The 23,476-nt window shown below is 46.7% G+C and overlaps 6 protein-coding genes across 6 annotated transcripts; 2 read left to right on the top strand and 4 right to left on the bottom strand.

Moving 5' to 3' along the window:
- Nucleotides 1-78: 78 nt before the first annotated feature.
- EYB26_004398 (uncharacterized protein) lies at nt 79-1,183 on the bottom strand (the record flags this gene model as incomplete). The annotated part of the gene is made up of 2 exons (XM_054263691.1): nt 79-659; nt 715-1,183. The coding sequence occupies 2 exons, from the start codon at nt 1,181-1,183 to the stop codon at nt 79-81; spliced, it is 1,050 nt and encodes a 349-aa protein (XP_054119666.1).
- Nucleotides 1,184-4,031: 2,848 nt separating this feature from the next.
- Nucleotides 4,032-4,715, top strand: EYB26_004399 (uncharacterized protein; the record flags this gene model as incomplete). The annotated part of the gene is made up of 1 exon (XM_054263692.1): nt 4,032-4,715. The coding sequence occupies one exon, from the start codon at nt 4,032-4,034 to the stop codon at nt 4,713-4,715; it is 684 nt and encodes a 227-aa protein (XP_054119667.1).
- Nucleotides 4,716-4,817: 102 nt separating this feature from the next.
- On the bottom strand, nt 4,818-6,244 carry EYB26_004400 (uncharacterized protein; the record flags this gene model as incomplete). Its single annotated transcript, XM_054263693.1, has 6 exons — nt 4,818-4,836; nt 4,893-5,087; nt 5,142-5,235; nt 5,309-5,638; nt 5,695-5,912; nt 5,991-6,244. The coding sequence occupies 6 exons, from the start codon at nt 6,242-6,244 to the stop codon at nt 4,818-4,820; spliced, it is 1,110 nt and encodes a 369-aa protein (XP_054119668.1).
- A 1,680-nt stretch (nt 6,245-7,924) lies between these two features.
- Nucleotides 7,925-12,445, bottom strand: EYB26_004401 (uncharacterized protein; the record flags this gene model as incomplete). Its single annotated transcript, XM_054263694.1, has 3 exons — nt 7,925-7,954; nt 8,010-12,025; nt 12,082-12,445. The coding sequence occupies 3 exons, from the start codon at nt 12,443-12,445 to the stop codon at nt 7,925-7,927; spliced, it is 4,410 nt and encodes a 1,469-aa protein (XP_054119669.1).
- A 4,033-nt stretch (nt 12,446-16,478) lies between these two features.
- On the top strand, nt 16,479-18,889 carry EYB26_004402 (uncharacterized protein; the record flags this gene model as incomplete). Its single annotated transcript, XM_054263695.1, has 3 exons — nt 16,479-16,709; nt 16,766-17,148; nt 17,206-18,889. The coding sequence occupies 3 exons, from the start codon at nt 16,479-16,481 to the stop codon at nt 18,887-18,889; spliced, it is 2,298 nt and encodes a 765-aa protein (XP_054119670.1).
- A 1,116-nt stretch (nt 18,890-20,005) lies between these two features.
- EYB26_004403 (uncharacterized protein) lies at nt 20,006-21,589 on the bottom strand (the record flags this gene model as incomplete). The annotated part of the gene is made up of 1 exon (XM_054263696.1): nt 20,006-21,589. One exon carries the CDS (start codon nt 21,587-21,589, stop codon nt 20,006-20,008), a length of 1,584 nt encoding a protein of 527 aa, XP_054119671.1.
- Nucleotides 21,590-23,476: the final 1,887 nt, after the last annotated feature.

A 23,476-nucleotide genomic window follows, 5' to 3' on the forward strand; every position in this document is an offset into this window, starting at 1 on the left:
GAAATCGAAAGGTTGGTATGTACATGTAATCAGAGCTAAAGTTATCTCTATCCTTTCAACACATTCTCAAAATACATATTAGACACCGACACACACGTAGTAACCCAACCACAAGTTGTCACAGTTGGAGTGGATATAGGGATTCCACGAGGCAAATTGATCTTGTGTGATGCCGTTGGCCGCTTCGATAGCTCCGCAGCCGTCTCCTGACTGGACAAGGTGAAATTTGCTACAGTTGCTCACAGTGCTAGGCATTTCAGGGGATGGAGCAGTAGACGTAGGCGCCGGTGGTGCTGTTGTTGTTGTTGCCCCTGGAACGCCGACGCAGACATAGTAGCCAAGATACAGATTGTCGCAAGCTATAAAGTAGATCTTCTTAGTATTTTTGCCGTGAAAGTTAGACAGATGGAGGTATTTCTTACTAGTGTGAATAGAGGGATTCCAAGTAGTAAATTGCTGTGCGCTTATACCGAATTTGGACTCGATTGCGGCGCAATTATCGCCTGATGAGACTAGATAGAAATTGTTGCAGTTGGAGGCAAGACCGGACTGAGTTGGCTGGTATGGAGATGAAGTCGTTGTGGTACTGACACTGGTCGTAGTCGTCGCGCCGGGGACGCTGACACAGACATAGTAGCCCAATAGGAGGTTAGAGCAACCTGTAAGTGTTAGTCACGAGAAATATTTCTTTCTTATTGCTGGAGTAATACACACCAGAGTCAATGGCAGGGTTCCAAGAGGCAAATTCTTGCGCGCTGATTCCATACTTGGACTCGATAGCTGCGCAAGTGTCGCCAGATGAGACCAGATAGAAACCGTTACAGTTGGAGGCAAGGCCGGTCTGAGTCGGCTGGTGTTGAGACGAACTCGACGTTGTGGTAACAAAAGTAGAGGTAATTGTCGATGAATAACTAGTGGTAGTAGTCGTGGAGCTAGCAGTGGAGGTCGTCGTGCCTGAAGGGACGGTGCCCATCACACAGTAAGACTGGCCGGCCACCAACGCCCCTGGGCAGGAGACACCTGGATTCAGAGCCTCGAACTTCGCGAGCGTCAAACCCCAGGAGGCAGCAAAGCTTGCGCAAGTGTCCCCGCCGTTGGCGTTCACCTTCCAATCGCATGTCGCCGCCTGAACAGAGATCAAATGTGGGAGCAATCCCAGGACGATCAAAGACTTGAACCCCATTTTTAGCTGTGCTTGCTTACTGGATATGGCAGACAATGGGCGATGATGGTGATCAAGCAAGGAATCATGATCTGGGTAGATCATTGCCTATTAAATAGTTCTCAGAGTGAACGAAATAACACTCAAAGACTTGATGTTGCATTATACTCATATGAGTAGGATGAGCAGAAACGCCTAATATCCACTGACCTATGCCATCTTGGTTGGCTTGTTGGTTGGGTGGGTGATTGATTGATCAATTATCGTCTGTTTTATGCCGGCTGGTTGTTGGGTGCCACTGTACCACGAAGATAGGGTTTATCCTCAGTTACACTAAGAACATATAAGATATAGATTTAGGTTACAACACTAGTTTTACAGCTGTTAGTTTCGCCGCATGGAATCCATCCGCAGTCACGGTCTTCCAAAACATGTAGAAGAAGAGGTGGATTGTTGGATGATCTCGTATGCTGCAATGCAGTGTCAGCTTATCTCATAATCTCGGTTCCCCAACCGCTTTCCTACGCTGGTAACTAGCTATTCTGAAGGGTGGTTGGCCTCATAGGCGCTAAACCTGGCTCGGAGCGCAGCGTAGACGCCGCAGAGCGTTTGAGGACATCAGATCAATTGATGTCTTCCGGATTTCTTAGCACAACCGGAAATTTTGAGGGCTTGGAAATACTTTTTAATTTTCAATCTTCACGCTCGTTTTACAGCAAATACAATCAAATTTGGCCCCACTGGGTCATTTTTCAGGCTACTCATTGACCTAGACTTTTTTGAATTTCATGTAATATCCATACTGTAGTTGCCAGTCACACGTGGGAAAAGCCTCAAAATCGGCTGACTGCGCAGGTGGACTCATAACATTGAAATATATATATGTACCTATATATTTACTATATATTGTAACTACTACTACATGTAATAATAACGGCACTCTGAATACACACCACCACCTAATAAGGCCTTTAATTGGCCGCGCAATGCGGCAAACCATCGAGCATAGAAATATAGTTCAATAGCCTATAAGTTCATGTATAAAATAGAGTCAGCATATAAGCTTAACGTTACAATCCTCGTAGTGCGAGCAGCGGCTTATTAACTAGCTTCTTTCTTAGCTTCGTTAACTAACTAAGTTAACTAACTAGTTAACTAGTTAGTTAGTTAGTTAACTGACCCTCAACTTGTAGTTACATAAGCTAGGTGTCGGATTGGCGGGTTTACTCCCGGCTAACCCTGAATGTATTTTACAAGTATATGAAAGGAAGAAGTGACTAGCAAGATTGTATCTGTCTTTTTGTTGTTGTCCCTGTCTGAGTATATCAGGTCCCATATCGGGCTTTTATATAGACATATTGGCGGGGTCATTTATGAGCTATCAAGAGGGGTAAATATTTGGGCTGAAACCTAGGTGCCCAAATATCCTAAGGTGGCTAGCTGGCCTTCAAGATGAAGAGGCCGATCTTTCTTGTTGGATATCCGGATTATCTGACACTAGGCTTAGGGATTTATCTAGCACCTGGCTAGACTCGCACGTGGTGTTGTTGATAGACACGTACGTCTATACTGAAGTTTATGCGATTTGCACTTCTCTCCACTTTCAATCTAATAATAACCCAAGTCTCATGTTGCATTACCAAATAAACCGATTTGGGCTAGACAAAATCTAACAAACAAACAAAATTCAGGAAAGAAGTCAGGCTACAAGCACCAAAAACCACGACCAGTGATTTTCACACACGTGGAGGGAACGGACTCAGCTCACGGTATCATGATGACATACAATTGAAACGACTGGAATTTAACAATGCGAGAATCTTGGCGGGACACATAATTTATCATATTGTTGTCTGTCTACATATGTAGACTAATTTACGAGTACCTACCCAGGCTCGACCTAGCATTACCTAGTCCAGGACTTGAGGTCACGAGCCAGTGCTGGTGCTTACCGGGAGATAATATTAGCATGTCCTAGCCCTCATCACCGTCGACTTCATGTTACGTGTGCCAAAGAAAAATCAATCTAGCAGGATTCTGGCTCCTTTAAAATATAATGACCCAATCGTCATCGAGCAGCGAATGAAGTTTGATGATCTTGCATGGGAAAAAAGCCACAATGTCTCCAGAAGCTGGAGAGCTAATCTCTTCAATGAGAAAACCTTTCGAGAGATTGGGGGCTGTATCATCCGGCACAGAGGTGGTCCAGCAGAAGAACTATTCAACCCACAGAAAGTGTCATTCAATATAATGTTCCGGATGAAGTTTTTGGATGGCGGTTCCGCCATCCTTCGCTTTCCAATCCTTGGGGGTTTCTATGTTTCCGGAGGAGAAGGTGCAAAGAGAAGTGTCCGTGATGCGATTCATTGAGCGGCACACCAGTATTCGTGTTCCACATGTCCTTCGTTATGGCATGACCGAAGGGAGTCCAGCCGGACTTGGCCCTTTCATCATCATGGAATCTATCGAGAACGACTCGGACCTTGTTGTTGCACTCAATACTCCAGGTCTGCAAGATGATGAGTGGTGTATTCTAGATTTAAACATTCCAGAAGATCGACTACGATCGGTGTACAGTGATCTAGCGGATATCCTGCTCCAGCTAGCCAGGAAATCATTTAATGAGATTGGTTCGCTCACAAACCAGCTTTCTTGACATAACAGTGCCACGGACTTGTTTACGTCTACCATACAGCCATCTGGCAGCTTTGACGAGGATTGGGGTTAGGTCGAGGCAACAAAGCGGGGGTGGAGGATTATGACTCTTCAGGGAGGCTGAGCCGCAAGGGCTAGCTGAATATATTCTTCATTTTTTTCTTCTCAAGTAGAAATTAAACCAGCATAAAGACGAGATTCAACAAATCTCAAAATGTCTACAGACCTTCTCAAGCCGCTCGCGGCATTTTGTACGCAGTCGATTTCTCAGCGATATATCAAGACGGTCAGAAATCTGGGCGATCTAGCGGAACAACCTGAGCACGTAGATTCAGCCGTGATTGAAACGACATTCGGCCTAAATCTGAAAATAAGAAAAGATTTCAACAACAAACAACATTTCTTCGCGAAGTTGGATATCCCATCTCTCGAAACCGCAAGCCAAGACATCCAAAGTGCATCAAGTAGCCCTCGGTATTTTCGCATATTTCCCGATTACGGCACCGATTTCATCTGGCTCGATAAGAATGATCCTGAATACGACCAATGCTATATTGATCCCGAAGATGCATTTTCCGGCCTACCCAAGTCGCTCGCTGCCGACTACGATGCATGGGTAGAAACCTACACGACCAATTTCGAGGAAAGATTTGAGGAAACTGGATATTTCCCTGCGCAAACCTTCCCCACGGTGGTAGAGGAAGTTGCGTGGAATGTTACTGGGTTTTTGCTTGCGTGGCGTATTGTGTTGGCGCCGTATGTGGGTAGTGTTGAGTTTGATGGTGGTGGTCGTCGGAAGTATCTTCTACGGAAAGGGAAAGATGTAGAGAATGATATGATTTATTCGTTTCTAGAGGAGCAAGCTATGTTCTTGGAAAGGGGACACATATTTCAGTGATTTGCGGTTATCTCAAGAGTCTGCTGCCATATCTGTGGTCATCGACAACATTCTATTCCAGAGCATTGTTTATCAAGATTCAGAATCTCTCCAAGTCTCGTCTCAATAGATATACCGGAAACTAAAAGCACAAAAGTGTTAGCCTTCTCTTCACTCACAAAAAGTAGAATAACATACTTCAGATTCTCCCGATCAGTCAAATCTAAAAACGCAGTGGCATCCAAGTCTCTTCCTTGCAATCCTCCTTCCATCTCCGACTGAATCCTGTCACGTTTCTTGTTTTCCCATCGCAGAAGACCAAGCGTAGAGATGAGCACGGCTTCAATGAGATGAGATCCGATCATGGACCATATTCCAAGGGAATATGTTGGCCTGCAAGTATTATTAACGTGCGTCAAAATTAAGGGAACAAAGAAAGGTGCATACGATTGATTGGTCTTATAGAAGAATGGACCTGCAATGTTACCGGTGCAATATCCGAGGAAGAGAACCGCGTTTGTAACTACTTTTTTGGTATGTCCTACATACCATCTTCGCATCAACCATTTTTTCCTCTCTCTTTCAATATTCAAAAAAGGAAGGAGGAGACGAACCAGCAGTATTAGCTATTTGCATACTAAGCACCAACACAAACGCCGCATTATACGGTCCCGTCAAATAATAGCAAATCAACCGTCCGACTTTCTGGTCAAGAGGGACAAATCGAAGTCCAAAGGCGCCGGTGATGTTTGGGGTTAAGAAGAGAAGGATAAATATACAACGTTTGTTTTCGAATCTATCATTGAGAAAAACGCAGAGGAGAATGGATAAGGCAATGATGACGCCGTAAGGGATCTGCATTAGTGTAGTGACGAGGGTAGAGAAGCCAAAGCCTTGAATGATGATGGTGCCAAAGTTGGAGATTCCGCCGTTGGGGATGTTGCCTGAAAATATCGTTAACTTGAAATAACAAAAAAAAAGTCTAGAGAAGAGAACATACAAACAACACCAAGGAAGAAAAACATATATAGTTTGTAATCGGTAAAGCCTTCCCAGATCTGATATGGTTTCAGGTGCTTATTCTCAATACCGGTTTGGTTCACGCGCAGACGCTCCACGGCGATACGACGTTCTCTCAATGTCAGTCCTTTGGCTGTCACTGGGCTGTCGGGTAGAAACAAGATCATGACGATACCCCATGCCGAACATAGAGCGCCACTATTGTTACACAATTCGTGTTAGTAGCCCCTTCTCACCTGAGAAGCTTCTCATACTAAAGAATATTTGAGCTCATACATGATCAAAAACTCATATTTCCAAGATGGCAATGCGCCTCGAATATGCCCAATGCCGTATCCGAGAAGACCACCAAGAGCGATCCCAAAGCCATTGGCAGTATACCAAAGACCAATACGAACGGGCTGCTCTCGTCTTGTGTACCACATACTCGTTACCAGCATGAAACCCGGATCAGAGCAAGATTCGGCGGCACCAGCAAGAGTCCGTAGGACTCCAAGCGTGGCGAAGTTGTGGCATGCAGCTTGGATCATGAGGAAGAAGCCCCTATCTTGCTTAGCATGCTATTAAACAAAAAAGAAAATCTTGTAACTCTTTAGAGAGGATTCACCACATGAAGATATTGAAGCCGAGATATTTGCCTAAACATCAACTTTAGTCCATAGCACCGAATGGGGGGACATCACAGAAGGGGGATATTCACCAATAGGCAATCTCTGCAACAAGAAATTGGTTGGAAAAGCCCAGGCCAAAAACCCAAAATAAAACAAACTACTCAGCCAACTGTACTCCGTCCCAACAAGATGAAGATCATCCCGAATCCCGAATATAGCAGCATAACTAAGCGTCGTCTTTCCTCCCCAGAATCAAACATATCATCATCAACACTTGTTCACCACACACACACACACACACACCCTTACAGACGGGAAGGGGAGGGAGGACAAACCTTATCAATATAAAAAAACGCGTAACAAACCGCCAAATACGGCAAAATCATAAAATCGATTTTCCTCAATACTTTCTTCTCATCTTCATTACTGACGGGTTCATGAAGTTCGTCGCTGTTTTCGAAAAGAGCGAGCGCTGCGTCACCGTCGTGGGTGTTCCATTTTTTGGCTTGGAGGGGGTCTTCGACTGTAAGTGGTGCGTGCTCTCTGTGAGTGGTGGTGGCCGTTGCTGTTATATCGTTGGGGGAGGCTGAGAGCTCTCTACTCCCGTTGTCTTTGATTGTCCCATTTCAAATTATGTGTATATTGGGAAAACTTTGCTATCTTAGGTAGACAAGTCAAGCAGGAAACAAAGGCCAAAATAGAAAACCCTCGACATAGCACAAGGATACTATCGCATTATGTACCGCCACCACACCAATGAACAGATGCATCAGCCTACAGCATCAAATACGGCATCTTTGCCGAAATTCCCTCTCTCTCTCTCAGGGCCTTATAGGAGACCTCTCCGATCCAGTAAATGCATGTTCCTATACGTGCCAGCATGTGGAAGGTACTACGTAGTACATATATCCACGGAATATGTGCGAAGTGCGGAAATACGTAGATCAGCACCCCCTTTGAAACATCTGCGGGAGGTGGAGCACAAAGTATGGGGAAAGGGCGCTTTCGATTTGCGGGGTTGAACCTACTATTCTATTTGAATTTAGCCCAAAGAAGTGGAAAGTCTGAGTTTCAGAGAAAAGAGTTGACTTTGGTTGGTGGACAAACTTGCTTGGGGGGATGATGTGTTGGTTGATTAAGTTCTCGGAGTAGGTCCGATGGACTTTCTGATCGAGATTCGCAGCATGTCCGAGAATTACTTGTGTGCTGAACCTAGGTATTCTGGAAGTCGGTTATATCGATTTTAATCACGTCCTCTTGACTCTACAGGTCATATATTGAGTCTTGTGGAGTTGATTATGTCCCTAGGTAGTCCTGCGACATCGTATAACAAGCCCTAATCGAACCGAATAGGAAGGTACTTTACATCGACGGTTGGTGGGAGCCTACACTCAGAGGCAATGCTTATTAGTAACAGACTCTATATTGTCTATATAATCTATTTAGACCTCCTCTTTATCCAAAAATGCAAACAACTGGACTTAAATCCCGCTTTTCTGTATATTCAATGCCCGAAATTTCACGATAACCCCTCAAAGTCGACATTATGGATTACACAATATAAGGATATAAAAAGAAAGTAAACAGAGCTGAGCTGATTTAACGCTTGTTGAAGTTCAGGTATCGTGCCTAAAGATATTGTTAATATTCTAAACTCAAGACATACGAAAAAGACTGTACTTACTCCAAGGAAAATAATGATGATATTGCTGACAATGAAGCAAAGGAAGATACCCAAATCTCTCCAGCGGTTATCATAGCTCAAGTCAAAAGCAGAATAAAACTGATCTCCGACCTTGTAAGCACAATACTGGCAGGCGCTTGTCGCATTGTCAACAAGATAGCCTGGAGCCCCAGCTGCAAAATAGGGGGCCATGTAATCACCACAAGTCTGACCGTCAGGCGCAGAAAAGGTGTTTAGTTCTGAGCTTTTGCAGATGACTGGACGATCGTGTAGTTCCGTCACCAACATACCACCAATAAGTCTCGTGAAGGGGTCAAGCTGGTACAACCACGCTCTCCAAAACTTGGGAATCTGAGGTTTAGGGACTGCGACACCACAGAATAGCGCAAAAGTAATAATAAGTGGAGGATTGAGTTGCGCGGAGATGTATGAGCTTGGCGTAATTGCAGCAACCATTTGACCCAGTGTGACCGAGAAAAACTCGGTGATGAGAACCATGAAGAACTGATATCCGGCACGGTCTGAAGCACTTTGGAAACCTGGGATATAATAGATTGGCAGGAAGAAGACAACAGTGCAGAGCAAGCTGTAAGGAACCTCAGCCACAACCATGGCAACTGCAAAAGCAATTGATTTATAAGTTTTGGATGCAGCTTCTCGGTAGGAGACCAAACGTGACATATCATACTTAGGCTCCACCTGTTGGATGATGATGGCTGGAATGACGGTAATCTGGAACAAAACAAAAACACGGTATTGAAGAGAAGTTCGTGAATCATCTAGTTGAAGGAACATCAGACCGGTGAGAAGTGCAATGATTGCGTGTACGAATAACCTGGTAAATCCGTAGTTTGGTGATCGCCAGAAAGCCAAGTTCGTTCGTCGAACAACAGTCTTGATCTGGTACCAAGTAGGTGTTGCGTATTCGACTTCTTGAGGCGCAGAGCTCTCATCCTGCTTGTTTTGTGCGGCGCGTTCAGTTTTCATTTTCGTGATGTCTTCCTTGATTTGAGACATTTCTGGCGATTCACGCCAAATATCGCCCCAATCACGATCTCCAATACGAGGAGTTTGACCAGCACCTATAGCATCAAGCATCCACTCAGCGGGATTTGCGTTGGGAGGACATTCGGCTCCATTGCTTCGGAAGTAATCAAGCAGAACATGACTATCATTTCCAATGTCACCAAAGTAAACGCAATTGCCACCTTTCTGTAGTAAGAGCAGTCGGTCAAAGCTTGAGAACAAGGCGGAGTTAGGTTGATGAATCGTGCATAGAATTGCTTGACCGGCTGCGGCCAACTTTCGCAGGAAACGAACAATATTAAAAGCAGATTGACTGTCAAGACCTGACGTGGGCTCGTCCAAAAACAACAAAAGCTCGGGCTTGGCAGCGAGTTCCACGCCAATGGTCACTCGTTTACGTTCTTCAACAGACAACCCAAATTCTGGGAATCCAATCACTGCATCTGCCAGTTTTTCCAATTCCAGGAGAGATAGAATCTCTTCGACGTAGGCATGCTTCTCAGCTAATGGCACATCAAAGGGTTGGCGAAGTTCAGCAGAGAAGCGTAACGCTTCACGTACCGTCTGGGTAGACTCGTGCACATCTAGCTGCTCGGCGTATGAAGTACCACGCTGGAATGATGGACCAGGTTTGTGACCGTCGACTAGAATATCTCCCGAGATGACTCCAATACTCTTTCGAGCTGCCAATACGTCTAGCAATGTTGTCTTGCCAGCTCCAGATGCTCCCATCAAAGCAGTAAGTTTGCCAGGCTGGACATAGCCATAAACCGAGTTCAACAATCGACGAGTGCCAGACGGTACAGGAACATCGTAATTGACATCCTCCCAGGTAAGCACTGCCTTTGAGGTAATATTCAGATTCGAGGAAGAATCGTCGGCTTCCTTATTCTGACGCTTTTGCTTCTTGATCATCAATTCCTCGTTCAGTTTCTTCCGTTCAGCGTTCTCTTTCTGATAGAAGGTGATGGTTCTACCACCAGCTCCCCAGTTGATGGATTCTCCCAAATAAGTATTAGTAAACAAGAAAAAAGCAATCAAAGCCATGATAATTCCAAAGTTACGCCAGAGATCGCCGTTTTCGTAACTGAAACCAGCGCTGAGGTAGGCGGAGCCTGGAATGATATTTGAGCCGGGAGAACTTCCTTGAAGAGTACATGTTTGGTGAGTAACGTCACCATATGGAGGCACCAAGGAGGACTCGGAACAGGTCAAGGTGAGCCGTTTGAACTCGTTCACCATCAAAGCTGAAAATCCCAAGCCAAGCGCATTGATATAGAAAATCCATCGCAACCAGACTTGCTCACTTTGATACTGAATAAGATAACCAGCAGTAAGCACATAGAGTGTAATAATGGTGGCAGCGAATTTCATTGCATAGTCGAAATCAGGACACAGGCAACCAATTGTTCGGAAGAACAAAGTCATACAGAGGTATCCGGATACGATGAGTAGGACAAAGGTGAAAAAAGCACCAGCATCAAGGACTAGACCACACATGAAGTAAACGATAATGCTAAAAACCAATATCTGCGCGGTAGCGAAAGCAGTATCGACCAAAATTTGGGCAATCCATAGAGCACTTGGGCGGTGGAATGTAAAGGCTTTGTGCTTATTCACGATTGGACGACCAAGCATGGTCGAACCTAATTCTGCAAAGGCTTGGAAGGCGTTGAACAGTAGGGAAATGAACAGTAAACCACCACGAGTAAAGGCGCCTGAACTGGTAGTTGGCAATTTGTACCAAACAGTTCCCAAAACAATAGCAGTAATGATAGATGTAGCCCAAGAGACCGTCAAAGTGAATTTATCTTGCCATTTCACAAGAAACTGGCGTTTCATCAAAGCCCAAACCTGTAGATAGAAAGGAATTGAGTAAACCGAAGATTTGGGGGTGTGCCTGCGTTTGGCTTCACTGTGGGCAAGCTCGAATTCATCATAGACGTACTTCTCTTCTTGTATTTGAGTACGATACGCGGCGATTTCCTCGTCAAGTGCGGTGCTGTATTTGGACTCGTCGAAAGCCTTGACAAGTTCTTCCGGTGTAGACGGCACATCTTCGGAGCTACGGCCCGCTTGATATTCCCTTTCGAAAGGATCGGTGCAACCGGTCAAGTAATCGGGTGTTGTTTGTCGTGGTTTCGGCATGAAACCAAGTCCTTCAAAATAGGCTCTTGCCTCAGTAGTAGGCCCAAAGAACACCTGACGACCTTCATCGATAACCATGACTTTATCAAATTGCTCATAGATGTTTTCCGACGCCTGGTACAAGGAAACAAATGTCGTTGTCTTGTATATGTTGGTCATGATTCGGAGCGATTTTGCGAAATCCAATGCAGTAGATGCGTCCAAACCTCGAGTTGTATTGTCCCAGGCCAAGACAGTGCCAGAAGTAACCATCATTTCTGCTATACTCACTCGTTTGCGCTCACCTCCAGAGACACCTCGGACGAATGCATTACCGACGACTGTGTTGATTGTATGCTCAATGTTAAACATCTTCAATAATGTTTGTATGACCTTTTCCTTGAACTCCTGCTTCGATACGCCAGTGGGTCTTTTGCCTGGAGTCTTGGTGTCGAGGGCGAACGAAAGTGTCTGACCGACCGTCAGGGTCGGGTGGTGAATGTCATCTTCTTGGTTGTAGACAGCTTCACCACGAAATCTTTTTGCAAAGGTGTCGCTATCGAACGGTCCGTACGTAACTTTGCCCTCAAATGATGTATATCCGTAACGTTGGTTCGTAATGACTTTCAAGAACGTAGTACAACCTGAACCGGGCCGACCTAGGACCAAGACCATCTCTCCGGGTTTGAGAACGCCTCTGAAATTGTGAAGAATGTCGATTTCGGCGCCATGTTTCTGCAATCCCAAGAGATTTTTGATTGTCCCATATACATTGAAAAAGCCAATCACGGCATCTGGAAACGTCTGTACAAAGGTCTTGACTCCACCATATCCTCGCACCGTGAGACCCTCCCAAATGACACCTACATCTTAGTCAGTTTGTGCCAACACCCATATACTTGTAAATCATATAACCTACCAATATGTTTGGGTTTGATCCCAGCTTCTGTTTCGGCAGCTTTGGAGCCATGGAGAGCAGATTCCAGATCCCACGGCTCGGTATTTGATGTGGATGAGGTTCCAGTCTTTTCGATATCGTGCAGCGGGTCGCGTTTTGATGCTCGCGATTCCCGCTTCGAGAGTCGAGAGATGTTGGAAAATTGTTCATTGAGCTCAGCAAAATCCAATTGTGCGCGCTCGACATCGACGCCGGATTGGATACGCGTGAGACCGGTAGCGTTGGCATTTCTCACTTGTTCGCGGCCGTCTTCGTAGGTAGATTCGGTGCGCACGCTTTCATCTTCCTTAGTCCAGGACTCGGTGGGATTAGCAGGCGAAGCCATTTTGTTGGCTATATGACTTGCCAGCGCAGGCGCAAAGTCCGGACTGATGCTCTGCTGTGCTAGAGTCTAGATGGTAATGATAGTATTTTTGAACTTAATTATGATTAATAACGTGCCTGATTGGAGTTGGGGTAATTGATGTTGGCAAGGTGATAACGTTAGCCTAGATCCATTTGCATGTAGAATGTGCAGGTGTCTGGTTTGTGAAGAATGAGAGACTGCCAGGCACACAGGCGAGGATGCAAGGAAAGAGACGAAAGGAAACAAGAAGGCAAACGAGAAGGAGGTGAAAAGCAAAGAGAGAGAAAAAAAAATTCTAAGAAGACAACGGCAGTCGGTCCTACCTCTTTTAGCCGGGCTCCTTCCCAAGATGGAAGCTAGTAACAACGTCGTTCCTTCCACACAGCACACAGCACAGTGGCTACGAATGCCTACCATACCGGCATAACCCCAAACAGCAGACCCATCATATAAACTCTAACTAAGGGACTAAGTACGTACTAACAAACCCCAAATTTAAGCTACCAAGGCCTCGGCCCTCCATACTCCTTATACTCTATAACACTCATGCTACATAGCCTCAAATCAAGCAGGACTACCCGACGCAAAACCCGCAGGGATAATAACATCAGGCGCAACGATCTGCGAACCAACCAACGTTACAAAGTATACGTAGTAGAACAATCTATGATAATGAATGACTTAATATTTTCCGACGGATTAGATCGGGCCCCTAAAGCGGCATCCCCTAAGTAGCGTCGACCGTGCACTCCATTGCGGGGCAAGCCACTCAGAGCCTTCGTCATGCCATGTGTGGACTGTCGTTTTTCTTCATGTTCTACCCTGCACCCTGCGACTACAGAGCATGCGTCTATTCTTGGCAATATGCTATGATTCATCTTGACTCATCGATTTGGGATGCAGACAGCTATCCATTGATTGGTACTTGTCATTACTGAAATGTGCGCTGATAGGTCAATGACGGGGAACAGGGAAACAGTGCAAACATGTCAAACAGGGAAGTAAATTAGGGTCTCGGCTTTTTTTAAGCGAAACAACGGAAACATCCGTACATTTTAGAATTGGCCAATCGCTGCGCGTGCTTCGGCTGTCCGGCAATTGTTGCATGTACTACAGAGTCCGTTCATCTGTCTCCTGCGCAAACGAGTATGCGTAGCCGATTAGATTTACTCGATCTGTAAGCGATTGCCAGTCTTCCGCCCGTCCACTCGACCCCGGTTATGTCTTCGCCCTTGAAACAGCAGGCAGGCTATGATTGGTAATAGTACGGGGTGCCCCGAGAATCCGTATCTTGTAAAATATTCAGCCCGCTCCCGGATCGCGGAAGACATGGCTTCCGAAATGACTCGTCAACTCCTAGCCAATCCTCGTCCACTGAATCATGCAGGATTGTTGGTTTAGGCTTGTCGAGTTATCACACACCAGCGACACCATCGTCCCTAGACTCCCTACGTGTCACATTTCACGCTTGAATCCTTCCTCGGTGCCGCCGCGCGCCTCTCTCTGTTTTGCATACCGCTTCGTCTACTTCGTCTGTTGTCGTGGCCGATCTTGAGTTGGCGTTGCATCCTAATCTGCCCGATCATCTTTGATGTCAAGTTGATGGAAAGCGCTTTTTTTTATTATCTCTCCTTTGTATTCTGACTACAGGTTTTATCGCTTTGGTCAAGCAAACAACCGATTCATCGCGTCTCCATTCTCAGTCCCGGAGCCTCAATTGATGGAGATATGCAATATGTCCTGCATGCCTAGCGTGGTTGAAGTACTCCGTACTCCGTAGTACAAGATCTCTGTCAGAGCCCTAGCCTAACCCTAAAACATTTTGCAGTTTGCATTGGGCATGGTCCAACAATCAGATAGACCTAATTATACCATCGCAAAACTACCCTCCAGCAAAAACTTATTATGTACACAACTCGACATTCTCCATGACCGCCACAACCCTACACTCGTCTTTGTGCACATGATTTCCGCGACACGGAATTCGAAGAGGATTATTTTCGTGGATAGGTCGGGGGAGATGTATTCTATTTCATGGAGGAGCGCGGCGACGCTGGACTTGTAGGCGTGGATGCGATCGCCAAGGGGAGGAGGGAGAGAGTGAGGTCGGTTTTCCAGTAGGCGTCGCAAGTCATTTTTGATGTTTCCAACGAACATGTTATGAATTAAAACAGGAAGATTATGTCCACTTTTTGATTTAGTTTTCATCTAGATATGGGTTTTCTTCCGTCGACTTGCGTTGATTATCAAGCCAGTTATATCGTTATATAGCCGTTGGTCACGTCTGGACACATATATCAAGCCCTAACTGACGGGTAACTATCTAAACAAGAGTCCAGCTTTACTGTTTGCCCAAATGGAAATTATAGATCAGGAAAGAGTTTATTTTGACTTGGTAGCTTAAATGCCATCGTTCGTTCCTATCAATATCTACTACAAGAGTGGTAAAAATCGTAGAAGCAGGGTTTCTGAGTTTCAAAAATGAGAGAATGGGTCAATATACTAAAGTTAGACCAATTTCTCATAGATATGGGCGATGACCAAGACAGTTGGCAATGGTAGGTAAGCTAGGCGTTTGAGGATGTTCGAAGCTACTCTAAGGCTAGGGCTGCTAGGGCTCCAAGCTTAATCTGGCAGCTTACAATGCGGGGACAAAGCCACCATTTGCTCTGTTTGCACTACAATATCGCGTTTAATGATCGAATCTATGTGCACTGGACCCCCTACAGTAAGCATTTCAATAGATAGCCAGGGAAAACAGAGCTTACAACCCTCAACTGAAGCCATTGCTTCTCATCTTAAGCTCGATTATCAAGGTTGCATGATCAGAGCCTTATCGATAAGGCATCTGGCGGTCCCTGCAGTAGGCTCTCCGATATCGCTCGTACAATTTTTCAAAAAGTTGTCTGGCTTGACAACAGGCGAGACTGGCCTTTTTCTTGGAATATGCGCTGTTTCTTCTAAAAATAAATGGTAAATGCCGAGAGGAAATTCTTGTCGTCTGATCAGTGCCTAGATTCAGTATCGGGCCAATTGGAATGATACGGTCGCGCTCATTCACACCCGGCATAGATGTTGTACATAAATAAAACACCTGTTGGCATGGCGAACAGTCACAGCCATCTCAATACCACGAGACTCAGAAACTCAAACAAGAACAACACTGATGTTATGGATGAAAGATAACGTCGTTATACGGAAGGCGAATCCGGCGTTGACTTTGATCTGTTCCATAAGAACCGGAGCTTGATACTGACATGTCCAGCTTCAAGCCCGGCTGGATAGGTACTAGAGGGAGGATGGCCTTCTTTAATATAAATACATCACCGGTCAAGACCTGGGAATATTGTCACCGAGCTACCTCGTTCGGTAGCAACTCGGGTCAGGATTAGGTCATATGTTTCTCCGACCGAATCCGTACCATCGATGACCGGCGCACAACGGCGATGATGGGAGGGCTCGAGGTGGCGAACGGAGGAGAATCGGCGCAATCGGACGACTGCCTGACATTAGTTTCCTCACAGAGAGAACCAGAATATCCCGATGAGCAGTATAACCTGTCAATGGGCCAATTGACCTACATTTCAATATAGACCATAGCTATTATCGTGTACCGTGTAAAGAGTCAACGAAAAAAGAGCATATGGCGCAATACGGCAGTATTTTTACATTTGGTACCCCGCAAACTCACCGCCTCGGTTTTCCGGGCAACCACTGGACGCCGTGGAAGGAGCAGCCCTTAGAGAGCTCTTGCTTTGGCGGGGCCCGAAAATTTCGGAGGCCGAAGAGCAAAGTCATCTGCGTACATTCTGTGCTGTACCATCTTTTTTCTTTCTTTTAATACAAGACTCATTTCCTGTGTCTGAAGCATCATATTTTTTTCTTTCTTCATCTCACAATTATCAATTGTCGCTGATAAACTGGTTTTTCTTGTCTTTCAGCGTAATTGTATTGCCGTGTGAGGCCACTTGATCCACCTTTATTATCTATTTTATACATTACACACGTCACAATGGTTCAATCCGCAGTCTTGGGTTTCCCTCGTATGGGAGCCTTGAGAGATCTCAAGAAGGCCACTGAAGCTTACTGGGCCGACAAGATCTCCCAGGAAGACCTCATTGCTGAGGGAAAGAGACTCCGTCTTGCTCACTGGAAGATCCAGAAGGATGCTGGTGTTGATGTCATCCCCTCCAACGACTTTTCCTTCTACGACCAAGTCTTGGACCACATCCAGCTCTTCAATGTATGTATTGCTTCTCTACGCGCTATTGGAGAAACTTACTCACGATATTTTGATAGGCCACTCCCGAGCGCTATGCTTCCCAGAACCTCAACATCCTCGACGAGTACTTCGCCATGGCACGTGGTCGCCAGCGTGCCGGTGTCGATGTCCCCTCCATGGAGATGGTGAAATGGTTCGACAGCAACTACCACTACACAAAGCCTTCTTTCAGCGACTCCCAGACTTTCTCCCTCGCAAAGGATGCTAAGCCCGTCCGCGAGTTCCTCGAGGCCAAGGAAGCTGGTTTCGTTACCCGCCCCGTCCTCCTCGGTCCCGTCTCCTTCTTGGCTCTCGGAAAGACTGAGCGTGGTCACTCTGTTGAGCCCATCTCTTTGTTGAGCAAGCTTGTCCCCGTCTATGTCGAGCTTCTCAAGGCCCTCAAGGCTGCCGGTGCCGACTCGTAAGTCCTATATGATTCGACTGCGGTTTGAATAATCACTAACCACATTTCTTAAAGTGTCCAAATCGATGAGCCCATCCTCGTTTTCGACTTGAAGCCTGAAATCAAGGCCGCTTTCAAGCCTGCCTACGAAGCTCTCGGAGCCGCTGGCCCCGAGCTCACCGTTGCCACCTACTTCGGTGACATTGTCCACAACATTGATGCTGTCTCAGCTTTCTCTGGACTCCACGCTCTCCACGTCGATCTCGTCCGTAACCCTGAGCAGCTCGAGACTGTTATCAAGGCTCTCGGCCCCAAGCAGACTCTTTCCCTCGGTGTCGTCGACGGACGTAACATCTGGAAGAACGACTTCTCCAAGTCCCTCAAGATCATTGACGCTGCTGCCTCTGCCCTTGGCAAGGACCGCATCATCATTGCCACCTCCAGCTCTCTCCTCCACGTCCCTCACACTCTTGCCAGCGAGAAGAAGCTTCCCGAGGAAGTCTACCAATGGTTCTCTTTCGCCGTTGAGAAGGTCAAGGAGGTTGCCATCCTCGCCAAGGCTACTACTGAGGGACCTGCCTCTGTTCAGGCCGAGCTTGAGGCCAACGCTGCTGCTCAGAAGTCTCGCGCTGAATCTAAGCGCACCAACAACCCCGAGGTCAAGGACCGTCTTGCTAAGATCACCCCTGACATGTACAGCCGTAAGTCGGGCTTCGACACCCGTTACGCTCAACAGAAGACTCACTTGAGCTTGCCTCTTTTCCCCACCACCACCATTGGTTCCTTCCCTCAGACCCAGGAGATCCGTGTCCAGCGTAACAAGTTCACCAAGGGAGAGATCACCGAAGAGCAGTACGATGCTTTCATCCGCAAGGAGATTGACTACGCCGTCCAGGTCCAGGACGAGCTTGGTCTCGATGTCTACGTCCACGGTGAGCCTGAGCGTAACGATATGGTTCAGTACTTCGGTGAGCGCATGGAGGGTTATGTTTTCACCACCCACGCTTGGGTTCAGTCTTACGGATCTCGTTGCGTCCGTCCCCCCATCATTGTCGGTGACATCTCTCGTCCCGCTCCTATGACCGTCAAGGAGAGCAAGTACGCTGCTTCCATCTCCAAGAAGCCCATGAAGGGTATGCTTACTGGACCTGTCACTTGCCTCCGATGGTCCTTCCCTCGTAACGACGTCCACCAGTCTGTCCAGGCCATGCAGCTCGCTCTCGCTCTCCGTGACGAGGTTGTTGACCTTGAGCAGAACGGTATCTACGTCATCCAGGTCGATGAGCCCGCTCTCCGTGAGGGTCTTCCTCTCCGCTCCGGCAAGGAGCGTGAGGCTTACTTGGAGTGGGCCGTGAACAGCTTCAAGCTCTCCACCGCTGGTGTTGAGGACTCCACCCAAATCCACTCTCACTTCTGTTACTCTGAGTTCCAGGACTTCTTCCACGCCATTGCTGCTCTCGACGCCGATGTTCTCTCCATTGAGAACTCTCGTTCCGATGCTAAGCTCCTCAAGGTCTTCATTGACGAGGCCTACCCCCGCCACATTGGACCTGGTGTCTACGATATCCACACTTCTCGTATCCCCTCTGAGGAGGAGATCAAGCAGCGTATCTCTGAGATGTTGGAGTACCTCCGCCCTGAGCAGCTCTGGATCAACCCTGACTGCGGTCTCAAGACCCGTACCTGGGAACAGGTCAAGCCTGCCTTGGCCCACTTGGTCGCCGCTGCCAAGTTCTTCCGTGAGCAATACAAGGCTTAAATAGCTTGTACAAGCTGAGAACTGGTCTATCTTTTACCTCTCCTCTTTATCCTTTTTATCTCCTCCTCACCTCCAGACCAGTAGACTCGACCCTCTGTTTCAGTTGATATCCATTTAATGTTTTTCCTTTGTCTTTCCTTTGTTATTATACCTTGGATTCAGTATCCAAAAAAACCTTTGTTTCAACAGCATATGCATTTACCGGAGGGTTATGGGTGAAAATTTCCTTGTTAGACGATGATGTGATGAAATATTGAAAGCTTATCAAACAGGCGCCATTCTCAACGCGGCGTTTCTTTGGGGGCATTGGTTTAGTTATAGATGTGATACCTAATATCGGTATCTGAGAAAGACCTCAAAAAATATGAGTTTGTTTTTCTTATACAATTTTCCTGTAAACTTTAAAATATTCCAATTGACCCTAGCCCTCAGAAATCGATGCCAACCTTTGTCAAAAACTTTGCTGCCAAATGCCATATCGAAAAACATCTCAAAAATATATATATAGGTATAGTAGCCGCGACCAGTCCGTAGAGTTATGACCTACTCGATCCTCGGGCTGGTTCCTTTCTGAGATTGATACGACGGCCCGGACACCTATGGAAAGGGGGCATATGTGAGCAGCCGGGATACATATGTAGTCAGAAAGCGCTACACAACCTTGGTTTGCTTCTTCGAGGAGGGGATAATGGTTTTTTGTTGTCTTTTCAAGAGGTGGTTGGGTGGGGTGCTGCTCGTATGCCGATCACACTGTGTCCTGTGGTAGTAGAAAAATAGAAGGACCTGTCTTAAGAGATAATGATTCGAAAAGTATATTACAAAAATGCCGACTATGATATGTAAAACTGTGTCAAAAGAATGGAAATGATGAAAATTGGACTCCGAATAGTAATAAATCACAAAGAATGATTTTGTATGGATGGCCACAAAATAAACACAATAGAGAAAGCAAGCTGATTTACATGCCAATATAGACAAACAGTTCGAACGGGAGGTGTATATCCCTACTTAACAGATCCACACAACAGAAAAAGGCAAATGGTCGTTTCGGGTTGATGATATGTAGCTTTTTATGTATAAATCTATCATCGATTTTGATGGGGGTCTTTTTTTTTTTTACAGAACAAACATGGCACCACCGCTGAGAACAGCGGCGAGGATGTATGCGCTCAATTGCCAGGTACCGACGAAAACAGCGGTGGGGGAAGCGCCGGGGTAAGCACCGCCAGACGAACTTGAAGACTTGCCAGTGGCGCCAGCTCCAGAGGCAGTGCCGGTACCAGCGGTGCCGACAGCGGCCAATTTGGTAGAGCAAGAGCTACCGGAGGTAGTAGCAGCCTGGGTGGTGGCAGAGCGGCTGAAGTCGCAGGCATTGGCACCATTGCCCTTGGCAGACTGGACGTTGTAGTAGGCGTTCAAGGCCCAAGAGAGTTGGTCCTTGACCGCGCACATACTGTAAGCACCGTATACTCCGCTGGTAGCGTTGGTGGAAATACCAGAGACATATTCGGGGACACCGAAACCGTAGAGCAAGTCGAAGAGGTCGCCGTAGTTGGAGGAGGAGACGCTGTTGGAAACCACACAGGTGAGGGACTTGGCCATGCAATTGCAAAGATCCGTGTCAGGAGTAGGAGGGAGGCTGGAGCTGGCCTTCCAGAGGGAGTCGACGGTGGGGCATGCCGCGAGAGCAGTGTTGGTAACAGTATAAGAAGCACTGTTGACACCAGTAGGAGTAGCCTTGGCAATCTCAGTAGAGAAGGAATTGTAGTCGGAGCGAGTGCTGACTTTGGAGCCAGAAAGAGAAACCAAACCATAGTCGTTGGCCTCGTTGAAGTATTCGTAGACGAAACCACCGCTCAGCATGTCCTGCATGTCAGGACCGTACATCGAGTCAATGTTGGTGAAAGTACGAGGCTTGACAGTGTTGCAACCGTATTCGGCGAAGAAGTAAGGGACAGAGTAGCTGGAGAAGTTCTTGACGATATCGTTGTAACCAGAGGTCTCAAATGTAGCAGTAGTTCCGCACCACTCGTAGACATTGTCACCGTAAAAATCAACAGATTCATCAACTGAGTGGCAGTTGAAGTAATCAGCGACTTGGGTACGGATATTGGCATCGTCAGCAGTGGCGTATCCAATACCTTTGTTGTAGCCCTTCGCCTTGACGTAAGCCTTGGAATCACGGACAGCAGCCTTGACGAAAGCGCTGGCTTGGGTGTAGGTTTCGTTGTTGGTGACTTCGTTACCGGCGAAGAAACCGATAACGTTAGTGTAGTTGGAGAAAGCGTCAATGACAGCGGTGTAGCGTTGGTAGAGGGGAAGTTCCCAAGTAGGATTAGCACGGTTGATGGAGTTAGTAGGGGAACCAAGATCGATGATCATGTAGATGTCATTGTCGGCGAATGCCTTCATACAGCCGGAGTGGTCTTTGGTAGGGTCAACACCGTAGACACGGATGGTGTTTGTGCGGATGGCAGTCAAGTAGGGGATATCACGTTGGCAAGAGCTCAAGTCAGCGAGAGGATCGATGAAGCTGTCGGTACTGGTGGCTGGCTCTTGGTAGGCAACACCTCGGATGAAGAACTGAGTACCATTGGTCTTGTAGAAGAACTTGCTGCCCTTGATAACGATCTCATCGATATCGGCGAGAACGGTGCCAGCAAGGAAAGCGCCGGCGGCGGCGAGGGTTGAGAATTTCATGTTGTTGTTGTGTAATCAATCGAGTATTCAGGTGAAAATAGCGAGTGTTGTGGAAGAGCTGAAATGAGAAGAACAGGCTCTTGCTAAATTAATAAAAGTATAATGAAGGACTGACTACGAAGATGCAAATGTAATAAGCGAAAGATTTTAGAAAAGAAGAAACGTCATTGAGCGACGAAGAAAATGCTCAATGAAAGAAGGTGAAACTGGCTGTTGAGAAGAACGAACGTCAAAAACGGAAGTGTAGGTAGTATGTATGGAAAGAGGAAGGAAGAAGGAGGAGCGGGAATGGAAGGAAGTGCCAAGGAGCCGAGAGCATTAAATTATTGCTTCATTGCCTAAGCGTATTGTGCTAAATACAGGAATTACAGACTAGCGATTCATACATGCTTAACCTCGCGCTAAATTCAAGTGAATTGTGAGCGCCAGCCCACGCTCGACCCACCGGGGCCCGCCCAGTGAATCCGCATAGGTGGGCCTCAGGGCACTCTGCAGCTGGATCGCGTCCAATCAATGGCCGAGACAAGCATTGATTGGAGCTTATTTCCCGTGCCAGCTGCTGAGCCACGCTGCATGGTTGGCCAATGACTGTGACAATTACACGTACGGCAGCGTATTGTGTCTCGGAAGTTGTACTGCGCTAAGCTAAGATGGATTGCCCCCTTTTCGACCAGAGACAGTCGGCTGCCTTCTCCAGTTTTCTCCAGTTTATCGATTACTCTTGGCCAACGAGGGATCTCAACGGTCCTAGGAGGTGGTGGATCAGATTCACCACTGATTCGTATCATCTTTGAAAGAGCACACACTCTGTAGTGCGTACTCCATACACGGTGCTGCTGGATGATCAAACTGCTCATCATAATCAAACAGGCACATCCCCGCCCCTAAGGATGAACCTGCCACACACCATGGTTTGATGCCAATTCTTTACAAACTCTTTGTGTCTCGAAATGCTATTTTAGGCGAGCGTTTTGTCTCTCCAGAGTGCAAGAGCAACCCGTTCGCTCTTTATCCGCTAGGCCAGTTAGCCGGCGAACCAATCAGCAAGAAGGAAGGGTGCATGTCTGTACTTCTAGTACAGAGTTACTACGTATACGAACAGACTGGTAGCAAGTAGTCCTAGCCCAGTCAGCGTTACTTTCCTCGCTGCCTTAAAGTGCACGGTTACAACATCAGCTGGTCAGAGCGAACAATCAACTGTTCATACTGCCGAGAAGTATCCAGACCGTCCCTTGAATACATCAGAAATTGAGTCCCTCGTTGTATTTTGTGCAGTGATCAATTGATTGGAAAGACGCTCTTCTAGGATTGCAGATCGTGACTCCGGCATCTTCTCGGATCAACTATGTGCCTGAACTGGTCAACCTCGGGACCGTCGCTACGATGGTTGAAACTTGAAAGACGCCTCTCCCGCGACATTCCAAAGAAAGCCGAACTGATTGCTCAATGGTAGCTCTCGCTGTCCAAATAGAAACATAAGCGTATCGACACCTGAACTATGTAAGTTAGGTAAGTATTTTCATTGGCCGGAAAGTGCCGCGACAATCAGGAACCCGCCACAAAGTACACAATCGCTTCTGAGATATGGAACCATGATCGACACTTATCGTCAAATCATTCATGCAGAGTTTGACGATATCCGAGTCTATTCTGTACATCATCAAGTCGACATGCATCGTTACTCATTAGACCAGTCAAAGTGTCGGCTGTATGTGCTCCGACGCAGTCCACTGTGTATTAAGGAATCGCAACGTCAGGCAGTCGGTTTTGGACTTTTCAGCAAGTCATCAAATTCAATAGAGTTATTTTGATCAATGTTTTTTTCTTTTTCTTTTTGTTTTCCGTTATAAAGAAGTGCAAAATCGGCATTCCGTCGAGTTTGGGGAA

The sequence above is a fragment of the Talaromyces marneffei genome, chromosome 3 (assembly GCF_009556855.1).
Source record: "Talaromyces marneffei chromosome 3, complete sequence".
Classification (NCBI taxonomy): Eukaryota; Fungi; Ascomycota; class Eurotiomycetes; order Eurotiales; family Trichocomaceae; genus Talaromyces; species Talaromyces marneffei.